General features: G+C 33.2%; 1 protein-coding gene across 1 annotated transcript; it reads left to right on the top strand.

The window, feature by feature from the left end:
* Positions 1-14,337: 14,337 nt before the first annotated feature.
* On the top strand, positions 14,338-17,266 carry LOC115954422 (3-ketoacyl-CoA synthase 20-like). The gene is made up of 2 exons (XM_031072273.1): positions 14,338-15,320; positions 16,324-17,266. The coding sequence occupies exons 1-2, from the start codon at positions 14,598-14,600 to the stop codon at positions 17,107-17,109; spliced, it is 1,509 nt and encodes a 502-aa protein (XP_030928133.1). The 5' UTR covers positions 14,338-14,597; the 3' UTR covers positions 17,110-17,266.
* The last annotated feature ends 740 nt before the right edge of the window (positions 17,267-18,006 follow it).

Consider the following 18,006-nt stretch of genomic DNA (forward strand, 5'->3'; position numbering starts at 1 on the left):
GTTCTCCAAGGTCTCGTACAAGCAGATTCAACTCGTCTGGAGACTCAACATGAGCAATAGTCATAAAAGCTGAATAATTCCCCTCTCCATCACAGCTTTCTTCAGATTCTGAGTCAGATAAATCCGAGTCACTCAATGTCGTGGCATACACTTTGTCTTTCGATTTCAAATAATTCAGACATTCTTTCTTAAAGTGTCAATGCCCGTTACATTCGAAACAAGTGACATCTTGTGTAGGTTGAGATTTTTTTCCATCTTTCTTTTTTAATTCCCTTTTCTCCCTTCCTGAACTTTGGAATTTTCCTTTATCACCAAATTTGCCATTATTTTTGAATTTCAAGAATTTTCTGAAATTTTTAACAAGGTATGCAACATCTTTGTCAACCATATCTTCTCCCGATGAGTCATGATCTTCCACCTTCTCATTAATGATTTTAAGAGCAAGAGATTTACTCTTCCGTTGATTGGGCAGCGACATCTCATAAGTCTGAAGAGAACCAACCAGCTCCTGGACTTTGATGTCATCAAGGTCCTTGCTTTCTTCAATCGCTGTCACTTTAGCAAGAAAACTTTCCGGCAATGATCGAAGGATCTTCCTTACAATTTTAGAATCCTCCGTTTTCTCCCCCAAATTGAACTTGCTGACAACCACCTCATTTAGCTTCCCATAGAAAGAGTCAAAGGACTCATCCTCACTCATTTTGAGCTCCTCAAACCGAGTGGTCAGCATTTGCAACTTGGTGTCTTTCACTTTCTTCGTGCCTTCGTAGGTGGTTTCCAATATCTCTCATACTTCTTTGGCAACGGTAATGTGAGAAATCCTATGAAATTCATCTGGAGATATACCACAGAAAATAGCATTGAGTGCTTTACTCTTAGCATTAGATGCAGCAAGTGCTGCCTTATCCCATGTAGATTTGGCTTCCTTAGGCCTGGTCCAACCTATCTCAACAGCATCCCAAACAGATTCATCAATAGAATACAGAAAAGCTCTCATGCGAACCTTCTAAAAAGCATAATTACTACCATCAAAATATGGAGGTGCATTTAGGGATTGAGACCGATCCATCTCAAAAGGGAGTCAAGGATCACACAATGGTAATGAAACCACTAGAAGTGTACCCGCTCTGATACCAAATGAAAGTTCAAATATGTGTATAAACACCCTTAAACGTTTAGACCCCCAAATTACAACCTAACCAATTCAAGCATTATGACAAACAACTAGTGTGCGGAAACTTAACATAAGCTATAATATGGAATTGAAAAAACTATCTAAGCCAAATTAAAAACACAACCCACAGCAGTTAATAAAAAGGCAAAGATAAAATGGAAGGAAGATGCAAACACAAAGACAACACGCGATGTGTTATCGAAGAGGAAACCGAAGCTCTCGGCGTAAAACCTCTCCGCCGCCCTCCAAGCGGTAAACAATCCACTAGAAAATATAGTTGGGATACATGGACAGCAATAAACCCTCCAAGCCTAATCTATCCAGTGCACCTAAGCCCTCCAAGCTTCTTGCTCCAACGAGGTTGCGCCGAACCTTTTTCTTTTCTAGCTTCCCGGATTTCGCTACTAGACCGTAGCATCAACCAATGAAGATTGATTCCTTCCTAACTGCTTCCCAGAAATCCAAACAGCTCTCTCACAGTGATGAATATGGTGAGAACAAGGTTTGGTAAAATGCCTCTCAAGGATTTGACAATGGAGAGGAAGAGAGTTGAGAAATTTGAAGAGACTCTAATGTATAAATTGTTGGTGAATCAATCTTGTTTTGCTTTAGGGTTTCTCTCTCAAAAATCTCTCTGGAAGCTCTCTTACATTTGTGGGTAAAATGGGTATTTATACTGGAGTGGGAGAGGAATATGAAACGTCAGGTTTTACAAAATAGGGGTGGCTCGCGACTTGACCTCGCAACTTGACTAAGTCGCGAGATCCAGTCGCCAGATAACCGTATGGCCAGTTGTCCTGTTTTGTCCTGTAGTGCTCCAGCTAGCATGACTGTTCACCTTCCGGCATGCTTGGCACGTGTACTGCATCTGGCGGCTTGCAGCCGCGAGTCACCCGCGAGGCCAAGCCGCGAGTCTCTATTTTCTTGCACACTCTTGAGCAAACTTCACTCTATCTCACTCACTACCCTTACAACAAGCTCACCTAAATACAGGGTTACTAAATGCTGAATTGCAAGCAAATTTGACACGGAATAAAGTCAATTAGATGGTTGAATAAATTCAACCTTACAAATATTTTTAAAAATACTTCCTAAACCAATGCCCTTATTCATTAGTTAAAAAAACAAATGATAGCCCTAGCTATATGTATATATATTTCATTAGTGAACTAAAACTTATTTATTGAATGTCATAAGATAAAATAAAATGGATCAATCAAGACAAAATAAACTAATTCCACTTTCTTCATAAAAAATAATAATAATAATAATAATAATAAATAATTCCACTTTACATACTCATTTATATTATATTAACCTTTGATAAAATATTACTTATCCTAAAAGTTTAAGTTAATAAATAAAAAATGTATATTACGCGAACTTATCACATATCTTTATCCCTAATTCTAGCATGACCATATAGCTAAATTAAGGAGAATCAATATGTCCTTGATTTTAATCTCAATCAAGGACGTCCTTAATTAGCTCCCTAGATCAACTATATGAACCACTTATCCAGACTTCTGTATATATTCATATGTACAAAAATACCGAAATGATAGCAAATTTAATACAAAGGTTAACACTTTTTCTCTCTTTCTTCCTTCTGTCACTTTGTTCTTAAATCAGGTAACTATATATATTATTTTAACCATCACAAAGAACAGCATAGAATGATCCCAACTGTAAATATATCTCCAGAAGTGAAGCGAGTGATGCCATGGTTTAAAATCTCAGTGAAATATCGCAAAAATATCAGTATTGTAACAAATATCCGACCAACTCTTCCTGTATTTTTTAAATCAAAATGAGATTTTAATAGGTAGTAATCAATGAAGGACAGCTGCTATCAATAAAAAAGACAGTTGAAGAGTAGAAAACCCAGATAGTCGTCTCCATTTACTTCTGTACCATGCAATTGTAACGGTGCTGATTAAAGAGTTATGGTGCAGAGCAATATATGGATTATGGATGGTGCAACTGCCTGTCTCTCAATGCATTCAATTTTTTTGTAGGCATGCGGGAGAGAAAGTCAGAGTGAGTTATAGCAGTTTGTACAAGACTGGCACATTGCACTTGCTAGCATTATCTGAAAGTTTGCAATTGGTGCACTGAACTTTGAAAGTTAAGGACATATGGTAACAATGTAACATGGTTCGATTTGACGCAATTCACATGGTTTTGCTGGCTTGATTGGGAACAAATACGTAGGAAATAAATACTCTGCAGAGTATCATTGATAAGGTTTCAACTGTGTGCAAACGGTAGATAGTGCTTTTAAGCGGGGCAGGTCTATGTATTGGTAGAAAATTAATTTATCCGTACTTTAATGATTAAAAACAAGAACCAAATTTTCTTGACCAATTAGACAAAATTGAGAAACAACCACACACGAAAGAGATAAGATTTGTATTCAACGGGACATCACAAATCTCGAGGTTTTAAAGATTATAATTTAAGGGAGTACTTCTCAAAAAAATAATAATAATAATTTAAGGGAGTAACAACTTGTATCCTATATTCTCTAAAATAACACATTAAACCTTTTCTAGAAAATTAATTAGTTTTTTGCCCTTCTTTCCAAACTAAATAGGAAAATGTCTCTCTTTTGAAAATCGACTTTCTCAAAATCGAGTTAAAAAAAATAAAAATTCTGGAGCCCTATAGTGACATTTTTAAAGACCTATTGTAACGTTTTAAGAACCTATAGTGACATTTTGTAACTTGATATCCATAAAATCGAGTTATAGGCAATTTTATTGCCTATAACTCGATTTTATGGATATCAAGTTACTATAACTCGATTTTATGGATATCAAGTTACAAAATGCCACTATAAGTCCTTAAAAACGTCACTATAGGTTCTTGAAAACGTCACTATAGGACTTAACTCGATTTTGAAAAAGTCGATTTTCAAAAGAGGGGCATTTCCTTATTTAGTTTGGGAAGAAGGGTAAAAGGCTAATTAATTTGCCTGAAAAGGGCAGAAACCCATTTTGTCCAACCTTTAGGTATTAAAAGATAACCAATTAAACTTTATGATTTTAAATGTCAATAGTTTCTATGAATTGTCATATAACTTGTTGTGAATTTTATTTTAATCAATTTAATAACTATGAAAAAAGTGTAAAAAAACTTGTCTCATTGGATTTATTGAATTTCATCCATACTTTAAAGATTAAAGACTAGAATTAAACTTTCTTGACTAATGTTAGATAGAAAATTTTAATGAAAGAAAAAATATTTTTAAAACTTATAAATATAATTTAAGGGTGTAACAACTTAAATTCTATAATTTGAAGAAAAAACAACACACTAAGGTTTTAAAAGATAACCAATTAAAATTTATAATTTCAACAATAACAATAGTTTCTATGAATTGTCACATAACTTGTTATATGAACTATCAATAATACTCCGATTAATTGTCAAATAACTTGTTATAAGGGTACTTTATAATTCGTCCACTAAATAGAATATCTCTCATCATATAATAGTGGGTTTGGCTTACCTGTAGTATTTTTTTAACTAGAATCTCATTTTTGTTTTAATAAAAATTTGTCACATCACCCTCTAACTAAATAAAATATAGAGATTAAAACTTACTATCACTTGTCATTGTATATTTAAAACAATAGGAGATGTCCAATTAAAAAGTAATAAAGGTAAGCCAAATCTTATAATTAATAGTGGGTTTTTTTTTTTTTTTTTTTTTAAGTTATCCTCTGTTGTCCTTGTTGTCAAGGTATTTGGCATATAATTATTAATGAAAACTAAGTTAAATTTTGGATTTTGAATAGAATTAATTATAGATTTTTAGGAATCTAGTCTTCAATATTTTTTATCTCCAAGAGAAAATTTTAAATACTAACCCCAAAATTATACACAAAAAATGCAAGGAATATATTCGTGGGCTCTATAACTTGTAATAACTTATCCTTGATATGGGTACTAGTTAGTATTGTTAAGCATCAACGAATGGGGTGAGTTCATTTCAAAGACGTAAAAATGACATAAAAGAAAGCTTCATTCCCCTTCAATATCTTCCAGCTATAGTATTTTTGCCTTGGTGGATCTCTCTCTCATTGATGAAAATCTAGATTTCACTTTTTCTCTCTTCAAAGGGAATCTAGATGTTCAACATTCAAATTCCAAAGTTTTTTTTTTAATTGGAAGCAAATCGTGATGTTGAACACTTAAATCTCTCTCTCTCTCTCTCTCTCTCTCTCTCTCTCTCAAAGTCACACTCAATCCTAAAAATCATATCAGCCCAAGACACACATGTATGCACAATCACAATAGCGCAAATCAAAAATAAGAAAAAAAAATGAATACTTGATTTCACTAATAAATCAATTTGAAAATGCTTATTGAGAGAGAGAGAGAGAGAGAGAGAGAGAGAGAGAGAGAGAGAGGAATCCAAATCTAGATTTGCATTATAAAAAATAAAAAATAAAAAATAAAGTAGAATATTTGCTTTAGGTGAAAAAATAATAATAATAATAATAAATCAAAATTCATTTATGTTGAATATCTAGATTTGCTTTGGAGAGAATAAGTGGAATTCAGATTTTTTTTGGAGGAAAAAAAATTAGAGTAAGGATTTTCATCACATCTATAATTTAATCCCTTCAAACCCTAAAATCTTACTATCTATTTTTCCATTAACAATATAGTATGCCTTTCTCTTGCCATACATGAAATCGGTTCAATAAGTTTCTTTTTTCCTTTTTTTTAGGGAACAATAAGTTTCAATTGGACAGACTCCCTGCAATTTATATCAATAAAAGTACTATGAATAAAAAGGAATAATGAAATATCCTAATGAGTCGCTTAGCACGGATTCCAGTTAGCTCAACTGGTAAAGTCTCTGATGGTTGTATAAGAGATTTGGGGTTTAATCCCCACCTACACCAAAAACTGATTGATGTCTTGGTCTGATGATAAAGAGCTATCATCAGGAGTGGATGCCATAGGTTGAAACTCTCTCAAAAAATAATGAGTCGTTTAGCGATTCTATTCAATATCATGAAAGTCAAAATAGAAAAAATATATATTTTTAAGTTGTTATCCAAAAAATAATCTTTGGTATTACACTTAAAAAAAAGGGTATATTCAAGGTGAAAAAGAGTCAAGTTATTGAAGTTGTATTTGGGATAAATATTTTTATATGTTAAAAATTTACTTTTATTTTTTTTTATGAAAGGGTACTAAACCAAGAAAAATATAAAATAATACCTGTCAATATATATAACTAGAGGAGGCTTTGGTAAAAGGTAACCTAAATATCTTTAATCTTCTAAAAAAAATTTATTAACTAATTGAAAGTAATTTTAATAAAGATTCAATTTAATGCAGATATAAGTATATAAGAATAAATATTGATTTTAAATCACTAGTTAAGATTGACTTAAGATTAAGGAATAAAACATCCAACCCCCTTAAAATGCAAACTATTTACACCAACATCATCTCCACACACAAAAAAATAAATAAATAAATAAATAAAAATTACACTAATACCCCCTAAATGAGAGGCTTTAAAGAATCTTGAATTTCCTCTTTCATCCTCCACTTAAATTGTCATTCACACTCCCTCTAATAGGAATTTCAAGATTTTCTAAAATATTTGTTTTAAACATTTTTTCAACCGTTGCTCTAAAGGAAATTAATGAAAATAATTTGTATTTTAGGGAAGACGAATGTCTTATTCCAAACGAAATGGAAGGCCATGAGTGTAAGAACATAAAAACTTAGGGGAGATTACAATAATTGTCCCAAATTAAAATCGATGAAATAAAAATCCATAAGTCCATCAGAGCATTCTCATTAGCATCTTTGATACATTTAATTTATTTTATATGACCACTTTAAAAACACACAAGACATCTCGTTCTTTATTTTACAATCTATCACACTAGAATAATACATTTTCTCTTTTTCCCACATACTTTTTTATTATAATTTTCTTCTTCTTAGAGGAGAGGGAGAGAGAGAGAAGATGATCAAAGATAGAATCAGTCGTCTGATTGAGAGAGAGGAAGGAGGGAGAGTGTATAAAATAAAGTAAAAATTCAAATGAATGTTCCTAAAATATTCTTTATCTTTAGATAAAATGATGCAGTGGGTTTCAAGTGATTTGTTTGTTACAAGATTTTGCATTAACCAATGGGAATCCTCTAACTCATCTTTCAATTGAAAACTCTCACTAACTCAGGAAGTCATTCGACACACCTAGTGATAAGAGGTCTTATTCTTTTGTGAATATAAGGTGTTATTGAGCATGTGGGTGTAGCCAGTATTACCAATTACTTTATATCATTATCATTAGATGGGCGCTATTATAACAATGAGAAATGTTAATCAATATCATAAGAATATTGTGTTAGGTTCTAAGACTTTAGGAACTAATGTATTAGAACTTCAATTTGTATTGTGTTGGCAAACCATGATCAAAACATAGAGTCCAGGTTTAGGCTTGCTCAAAGTGTGTTTACTTGTAAAATTGGAATCGAGTGATTGCAAAAAATATTGGATTAAATCTACAAGGCTCGATCAATAGAAAATTAGATTCGATCAATTGAACCACGTTCAGATTTATTTTTCTATAGAAATTCCAATTCAACCCAAGCCCGTTTGACATGTAGGGTTTTTTTGTTTTACTCCAAGTATAGAAGGAAAAACTCTAGTTACATTTTAAAATTCTTTTGTGAGTTATGTGTTGAAGCTTTTGTGAGATCTAGAGGTGTTTACCTTCATACACACACTTAGGGTTATCAAGATCAAGATTCATGTCAAGAACTTGGTGATCTCTTCAGTTGCTACATAAAAAACTTTAAAGAAAATCTGAAACCTTTGAGTGGAGTCTCAAAATCACAAGTAAGAGAACTTGTGGTTGTAATGGATCAAAGAAAGAAATAGTTCGTGGACTTGGAGCTATCATGTAGTCGTGGTAATAAGTTTTCTACGCGAGGTAATAATAGGATATTAGTGGTCTTAGTTCTATTGTAAAATTTTCAATTCTTTCATAGTGGATCTATTTTACCTTGAGGATAGCTAGGTTAAATCCTCCCCAGGTTTTTTACTGATTTGATTTTCCTGAGTTATCATATCATTGTATTTTTTATATTTCCGCATTATTTACATGATATAATTATATTGTATTAACCTAAATCTGAATAATTTATCTAAGTAATCACTTGGCTAAATAACTAGGTTAAACAACTTGTGTTAAAGGGTCTAAAAACGTACAAGTGGTATCAAAGCATGTTAGCTCTTGTGTTCTTAGATCTTTTGATCTAAGAGTTGATCCTTAACCCCTATTGTGGTTCTAGAATATATCCCTATTGAATGTCAGAATGCTGACATCTTCACCAAACCTCTTGATAGAAGTAAGTTCGAGATACTTCATCAGGTGATTGGTGTGATTCTGTATCCCTAATCATCCTTGGCTCTTATTGTAAAGTTGTGATTTACAAATATGTATTCTGATGGCTTTTATTCCGTGCCAAATTTGATTGTAATTTTATTCAATCTTTTGTACCCTGTATTTATTGTGGGATTTTTTTGCAAGGATTGTGTGATAGAGAAAGAGAGTGTGAAGACTCAAGCAATTGAAGCCAGAAGATTTCTCACGGGTAGCTCGCAACTAAGCATCCTGCGAAGTGAAGCATGTGCCTTGCACATGACTGGAATGCAAAAAGTTAGTACAGATGGAGACAACTGTATTTCGCAAGTATCTCACAGGTAAGGTCTTCCTGCAAGACACCTGCGAAACATTCTGTTCTGCCAGACTATATCTGATACACACTTTCTGTACCCATACTATGTATACCCACATTACCCACAAATGTTAAGGAGTGTTTCTGAGAGAAAACTCTAGCCAAACATCTTGAGAGTTAGAGATTATCATACCCATATATCTCTACACATAAGCTTGTGGATTTCCTCAACTCTTACCTCTCCATTTCCATACCATTGAGAGGTTGATAGCCCAAACACTTACCACACCCTTTCAGAGTGTTAAGTGAGGTTTTGGTACTGTTGGGAAGTATTAGAAGAAGTCAAGGATGACAGATACAACATGGAGCTTGTTGCGGGATCCGGAGAGCTAGACAAGACACGGTTTCGAGAAGTCTTGTTGGAGTAGGAGCTTGGAGGGCTTAGGTATAGCAGGTAGATTAGGTTTGGAAGGTCTCTTGCTAACCCATGTATCCCAACTGATTGTCTAGTGAATCGATTACCGTTTGGAGGGTGGCGGAGAGGTTTTTCTCCGAGTTCTTCGATTTCCTCTTCAATAACACATCGGCATGTTATCTGTGTTTGCTTTCTTCTTCCCTACTCTTTTGCATTTCATTTTACTGCTGTGATTATATGAACATGTGTTAGAGTAGTTTGTTTGTTTATCCGCTCGCATTTACACTATTCTGCACTTAGAATTAAGTTAGTGTAAAATCTATCGAGCCGTAACTTTTATTTGGGGGTCTAAACAGTTCTTGTGTTTTTAACACATTTTCGAGCTTTCACTTATGGTCCTTGTGCTTCATCTCAATACTCTTTGTGACCATTCTTCTTTTGTTGTTTTATTTTCTTTTGTGATTTTAGGATATGCATTGCATAGCATTCATGCATTTCACGATAGGTTGTTTTTATTATTCCTTAAAAAAAAAAAAAAAAGGAAGGAAAAATGTGTTTTGTATTATATATGTTGGATTTGTAATCAAGGTTGGCCATATTATCTTTACATAACATGCCTATGTACTTTGTTTAGCTTGGATAAGCTTATTTTACTGCACTTTGCTAGTTTTAGCTATGGAGTGCATGTTGTGTGGGAGTTATTTATAGTTTTTTATCACATGATCTTGATTTTGAAGTCACATGATTTTGATTGTTAAGACTAGAACTTAATGAGAAAAGCATAAATAACAATCTCACCACTATTTACTAGCCAATCATGAACACCTTAGTGCATATCATAAGATTTTGTACTCGAGAAAAGTTAGTGTAGCACATGCACAAAAAGAACATAAGCTGTTGCCTCGGTTTAATACTAAAATTGGTGTGTACATTATTGGGCTATAATAAAGATGATACAATAAAATAAAATTGGTATGTACATTATCTGGCTAATCTAATAATTTCACAATGAAATAAAATTGGTGTGTACATTTTGAGGTAAAACAAAAAAATTACATGATTGCAAGCTTGTTTTCGAGGAGATGTGGAAGTTATATAATGTAACTCTTTAGGTGATAGTCTCTTTCAAACTTATGTGATGAATATTGTAGAAACTGTAATTGAATACTATATACATATCACCTCATATGTATCTCATGTTATTGCTAGTTGCACACACTATACAAGTTATTCTTTGCTAAACTTAGTACATAATATTGTGTGTGAATTTGATTTGGCCATTTAAGATTATATGTTCCTTGATTTTGATGCAAAGTATGTTTAATGTTTGACTTTTTGGGGACAAGAAGGCTGAAAAACTTGTTTTTGGAAGATCTGGGTTGAATTCATGTGTTTTTGAAAAACTTTTAAACTTATACTCATGCATTTCATTCATAAAATATAGTGGTTTGAGTGGTTTCTACATAAAATATCCTCTGTTTTTCAAAAATGTCACTTTTCTAGATTTTCAATCAATCAAAGCTATTACTCGACCAATCGAAATTGCGATTAAAATTTTGGTTTGAATCTACTTTACTCAATCGGTACTTGATTGATGCTCGATTGATCAAATCTATTTTTCGATCGATCGAAGCTCAATTTCTTCCGATCGAATTTCGAAAGCTGAGTGTTTTAAAAAAAAAGGTTTTCTCACATGTTCTTCATTATTTTCAAAAAATTTCAAACACTCTCTCACTTTTTCTCTTCGACCGATCCAATCTAAGATTGTTTGTCGTTTCCTTCCACAAATCTCTCCAAGGTTTTTGTCCTCAAGCACTAGTAAGTCTTTTATACCCTTTCTTTTTCATTAAAATCACATGTTTCATGCATTTTCATTGAAAACTTCAAACAAAGCATTTTATGGATTTGAGATCAATTAAGTTGTTTTTAATCAATTTTGTTCAATGGGTTTTTGTTCTTAGATATTATTAACATGACTCCCATGCATTAATTTGATTAATTTGTTGTTTTAAGAACAATTGAAATTTCTAGGGTTTGGAATTTTGTGAATTTGCGGATTTTGTTCAATTGGGCTTAATTTGGTAAAATTGACTTGTGCTATTGATAGATTAATTCATTATATGATGTTTTCTAACTAGTATAATGGTTAATTATTCAATTTGGTTGAATTTTTGAAATTGTGTTTTTCAAATTTGGGGTTTTTGGACTAAAACTCTATGATCAAGTCAATTGATGGTTTATAATGTATAATTGAACAAATTTCAATGCATTAGAGCATGCAGCATATGTGCATTCATTACATGCATCATATAGATTGTTATTTATTGATTTTTGTGCTCTAACCCTCTCTAATGCAGTTTGCCCTTGGTTTTCTTTCTTTGTTTTTGTATTTCCTTTCTTTAAACCCTTAGCATCATGGTTAGGAAGACTAGAGCCAAGAAAACCACCACCCCTTCTACCCCTGAGTTCCAGAGTGATAGGTTTAGAACCTTGAAAAACCAAGAAATCTATGAGAAGTTGAATATCTTTAGGTCTGTTTGGGCTGAGCATAAAGTCAATTTAGATGAGCTTGATCTGGAGATACGTAGTAATTTTGATCGTCAGGGTTGGTTACCACTTTTAGAGGTCAAGCATCCTTCTTCAGCTGCTTTGATTAGAAAGTTCTATTCGAACCTCTCTGTTCACTCCGATGATTCCAACACTTAATATGTGAAGAGTTGGATAAGGGGTGAAAAGTATGTCATTACTCTTGCTGTAGTGACCTCTGCTCTGGGTGTACCTTTAGTACAGCAGCTCGTGTACCCATACATTGAGACCCCTCACCTTGATAACATCACGTCACTCATCACCAGTACTACCATTAGTTGGGGTACTGATCCTCGTGTCACTTCCCATGAGCTTACTGAGCTCAACTATTTGTTTTTCCGTATTTATTGTCATAGTATTTGGCCTATCTCTCACCTTCATACTATTCCTATTGAGAGATGTGCATTTTGTACGCTCTCGTCACCGATGCTCCTATAAGTTTTTCCACTCTTTTCATTCGCTGTCTTGTTGACGTTCATAAGAGTAGTGCAAAATCTCATGGTTTATTCTTTCCGATTTTTATACATAGGATTTTGTTGGACTTAGGTTTAGAGGATTTTCCCACATCCGAGCCTGTACATATCATAGCTCCTATAGGTGCCACCTTCCTTATGCAAAGAGCAGCTCATTTGAAAGCTAGCTCTAAATGCTCTAGAGTCGAGTTTTCTACAAGTGATGCATCTAAGCCTCCTACTTCTGGTGACCCTATTGCTGAGGAGTATGTAGACCCTACAATTGCTATGGATCCTCCACCTACTTCATTGAGCGACTCGTCCTTGCGGAGCATGCTGGATACAGTTATGATCGTTCAGGTAGCGCATGGACAGATTTTGTTAGATGTGCTCACTGTGCTTCAGGCTTTACGAGTAGATTTGGCGGGTGCTAGAGGTTCTACTCCATCGGCTCCATCTTTTGATGATGATTTTTAATTGCCTTTTGGCAATTCATCACAGAAAGGGGGAGTACATACACATGGAGATAGGGGGAGTTTGGAGGTTATAGATTGTATCTAGGAGCTTTTTGGTGTATTTCTTTTTTATGGGTTGTATATGTTAGGAGGAGACATTATGCTTTGTTTTTGGCTTTGATGTATTGTTTCTTGTTTCACATATGGTACATTTGATTATTGATTTATATTTATGAGGTTATTCATGATATAAGTCTTTTATTTTATGTTTTGTGAAAACAAGAAGTTCAATTTTGATTTACTTATATTTTCCACACATGTATTTATGTGTTTGTTGAGTGTTTCAAGAATCTACAGGTTAATTTAGTCATGGCTACTGTCTACTTTAGCAACTGATAGATAGTAGTTAGATTGAATTGTGTTTAGGGCATTTTAAATTTGAATGGGTTATTTGTAACTTTGAGCATTTTATTATTATGATGTGTTTTGTCACGGATGCCAAAGGGGGAGTTTGTTAGGTTCTAAGACTTTAGGAACTAATGTATTAGAACTTCAATTTGTATTGTGTTGGGAACCATGATCAAAACATAGAGTCTAGGTTTAGACTTGCTCAAAGTGTGTTTACTTGTAAAATTGGAATCGAGTGATTGCAGAAATTATTGGACTAAATCTACAAGACTCGATCGATCGAAAATTAGACTTGATCAATCGAACCACGTGCAGATTTGTTTTTTTGCAGAAATTCCAATTCAGCCCAAGCCCATTTTACGTGTAGGGTTTTGTGTTTTACTCCAAGTATAAAAGAAAAAACCGTATTTACGTTTAAGAAGTCTTTTGTGAGTTGCGTGTTGAATCTTTTGTGAGATCTAGAAGTGTTTACCTTCATACACACACTTAGAGTTATCAAGATCAAGATTCATGTCAAGAACTTGGTGATCTCTTCAGTTGCCGCATAAAAAGCTTTAAAGAATATCCGAAACCTTTGAGGGGAGTCCCAAAATCACAAGTAGGAGAACTTGTGGTTGCAATGGATCAAAGAAAGAAGTAGTATGTGGATTCTGAACTATCATGTGGTTGTGGTAGTAAGTTTTCTACACAAGGTAGCAATAGGATGTTAGTAGTCTAAGTTCTATTGTAAGAACTTCAATTTTTTCATAGTGGATCTGTTTTACCTTGAAGATAACTAGGTTAAATCCTCCCTAGGTTTTTTACCGGTTTGATTTTCCTGGATTATCATATCTTTGTATTATCTTAGATCTGAATAATTTATCTAAATAATCACTTGGCTAAATAATTAAGTTAAACAACTTGTATTAAGTTGTCTAAAAACATACATATTGGTTTATGAGCTATTTAAAAAAAAATTATGGAAAAAAATAATTAATTGTTTTAATGGTTTTTTATATTTCTTATTAAAATTGTATTAAAACTCTTTTAAAATACTTTATTAATAATTACTCTAACAGAACTCGTTTTTAATACCCTATAATGATTATAAAAGCTCCAACGTTACTCTAGCGCATCCTGAACACTACACATTTCCATCTTAGTTTGCATTTATCACTCTCTCGCTCTTTTCTTCTAAACCTTTTTACAAATCTGAAGCAATTCTTCTAAACCTAAGAGCTGCTTGGTTTTTCGATTAATCTATATCTTGCTTACTATTCCCTCTCTTTAATCACAGAGGCATTCTCATTATTTAGCCAATTTATTGTCCAAGAGCTTCATTTCTAGGCCACTCAACCCACCAAAACGAAAAGAGATTATATTAGTTTGCGTTTGTGTTCAACAATGGAGTATGAAAAGAAACGAAACCAAGACAATAAAAAACCAAATTCTATTATACCTAAGTACGTGAAGTTTGGTTATCACTACTTAATCTCTAATGCCATGTATCTCCTCCTTGTGCCACTGAGTATCACAGCTTTGACTCATCTTTCTAAGGATGATTTCGTCCATTTCTCCAACCACGTTATGCACAATCTTGTAGTTGTGACTTTATGCATCATGATTATAGTTATCCTAGCAACCCTTCACTTCATGAGTCGTCCGAGAAAAGTTTATTTAGTAAATTTTTCTTGTTACAAGCCCGACCATACTCTAATGTGCAGCAATGAAACTTTCATGAAAGCGACTAAGCTAACTGGGAGTTTCACAGAGGAAAGTTTAGCGTTTCAAAAGAAGATCTTGGAAAGGTCGGGGTATGGTCAAAAAACATATACCGCCAAAACATTTTTGGAGGTTCCAATCAACATGAGTTTCAATGAAGCGAGGAAGGAGGCAGAGTTGGTGATGTTTGGAGTGATTGATGAGTTATTGGCGAAAACTGGAGTCAAGACTAAGGATATAAGGATTCTTGTTGTGAATTGCAGTTTGTTCAATCCAGCGCCATCACTGTCAGCCATGGTTGTTAACAGGTACAAGCTTAGAGGGAACATTTTGAGCTATAATCTTAGTGGAATGGGCTGCAGTGCTGGACTTATTTCTATAGATCTTGCCAAACGCTTGCTACAGGTATATACAATTACACACCATATACTATGCACAATTTGTTTATTTTTTTGCTCAAACATATACTTTTTTTATAGCAAAACATATACATATTATTTGCACATGTTGTAAGCACATTTTTTATGTCTATTTCTTATTCATATCTTTAATATCACGTTTAGGATCTGTTTGGATCTGTTATTTTGTTGAACTTGAAAACTTTTTGCTAAAAGTATTGTAGATAAAAGTAAAAGTTAGCTGAAATACTAAAATAATACAGTAGGATTTATGAATAGTATCAAAAAGTGTAGTGGGACCATGAATAATAGTATAAATAAGTTGAATAGTAAAATAAGTTGACAAAAATTTTAAATAATTTTTGCCAAATGTACACTTAATTTTCACATCTTTGATTTTAATTTAAAAACAGTAATACGGTTAAAATATTAATAAAAATTCATACAATGGGTATGTAAATAATAATTTCTTCTTTATTTAAGTCTAGATTATAAACAAAAATTATCAACATTATGTACTTTTCTATATTATTTTTCACATATATGTAGTATTATTTGGACAAGAAAACTAAAGTATGCAAATATATTGAAATAATAATAATAATAATAACAGCAACAAGTTAAATAAAACAAAATAGGATTTTTTTTTTTTTTTTGGAAAAAGAAAACAATATAGGAGTTATTTCAGGTGAATGCTATTAGTTATATGTCAAAGACCAAAATTCTAAACTTTGATCAATGATAACCTTGAGTTATACATTTATACAGCACTCAACTTAGATTGAGATCTGAGTAATCATGACAGCCAGACTTTTTACCATACTTTTAGAGCATTCTCATCCAAGATCTTAAAAATTTTAGTATTTAAAAATTTTAACACTTCATTTAAATATTCTTTCTTTATTACTTTTTTAAAGAATGTACGTACAATCGTTATTTTGAAATAAATGAAGAAGATCAAATTCTTAATCATACTAAAGGTATATAATGGAATCCTCACCTTGTAACAGATACGACCTAATTCCTATGCTCTAGTGGTGAGCATGGAAAACTTGACTCTGGCCGGGTATGTTGGCAATACTCGCTCAATGCTCATCCCAAATTGTCTCTTCCGCATGGGTGCAGCAGCAATTCTTTTAACAAACCGATCATCCGATCGCCATTGTTCAAAGTATCAATTAGTTCATGCTTTACGTACCCACAAAGGTGCTGATGATAGAGGTTACAATTGCGTCTTTCAAAAAGAAGACATAAATAATCGACTTGGCGTTGCACTCTCCAAAGACCTATTACCAGTAGCTGGAGAAGGTCTTACAAACAACTTAACAACATTAGGGCCATTAGTCCTGCCCTTTTCTGAACAAATCCTATTTTTGGTGAATTTCATTGGGAGAAAGATTTTTAAAATGAAGATAAAACAATATGTTCCAGACTTTAAGTTGGCATTTGAGCACTTTTGTATACACGCAGGAGGGAGGGCAGTGTTGGATGAGTTAGAGAAGAGTCTTGAACTTAGTGAGTGGCATATGGAACCCTCAAGGATGACTCTTTATAGGTTTGGAAACACTTCTAGCAGTTCCATATGGTATGAATTGGCTTATACTGAGGCCAAGGGGAGAATCAAGAAAGGCGATCGAGCATGGCAAATTGCATTTGGGTCAGGGTTCAAGTGTAACAGTGTTGTGTGGCAAGCATTGCGAACTATTAATTCAGCAGATGAGAAGCATAATACTTGGATAGATGAGATTGATAGCTTCCCTGTTCATGTGCCTGACGTGGCACCAATTGATTGTTAGATTGCATCCTTAATTTAGTTAATTATAGGAAGAACATTATGCATTCATGTATGTTATTAATTTCTTTTAAGTCTAGAGACAACTTTTTCTGCAATTTATTTCACAACTTGTTGAGATGTTAAGTTGTAAATAGTGCAATATCAATTTTATTTGGATATATCTAAATAAATAAGAGATTGGTATGCTCGTTGTTAGGTTCTAAAAATTTAGAACAATTGGTAAACTATAAACCTAAATTTGTCTAAAAGATTCCTAAGTTTATAAGTTTAATTAGACAATGCTCAAAGTGCTGCAAGTCTGAATTCAAGAATAAGCAAGCTGCAGGTTCAAAATTTCGAAATATGCAAAGTTCGACTAGTTGAGAGAACATGTTCGACTGATTGAGATACGAGTTCTACTGAATTTAAGTAAAGTCCATCAGTCTATTAGGCCCATTAAGTGATTAGAGTTTCAGATCTATTTCATATAATATTTAAAAGAAATCCTAAGGTACGTTTTGTTATGACTTTGGAGATGCTCTTGTGAGATTTAAAAGGTACTATGCCTTCTCCTTTCAAAGTCACTACTAAAAATCATTCTAATACCATTGAATAGTAGATTTGAAGTTCCTGCAACAAGATTATACATAGCTGATAATTTAAACCTTCAAGAGTGGTCTTGGAGTCACAAACTAGAGAGTTTGTGTTATTAAACATTTAAGTGGGATCTCAAAGTCACAAGTATCGGAGTTTGTATTCAGCAAATTCAAGATAGAAAAGTCCGTGAAGTCGGAACTGCACGTAATCGTGTTAGTAAGATCTACATAAGGTAGTTTTTGATTTAGGGTTTAAATCTATTATAATATTTCAGTCTATCATAGTGGATTTGTTTACCTTGAGGATAGCTAAATTAAATCTT

Source organism: Quercus lobata, chromosome 8 (genome assembly GCF_001633185.2).
Source record: "Quercus lobata isolate SW786 chromosome 8, ValleyOak3.0 Primary Assembly, whole genome shotgun sequence".
Taxonomy (NCBI): domain Eukaryota; kingdom Viridiplantae; phylum Streptophyta; class Magnoliopsida; order Fagales; family Fagaceae; genus Quercus; species Quercus lobata.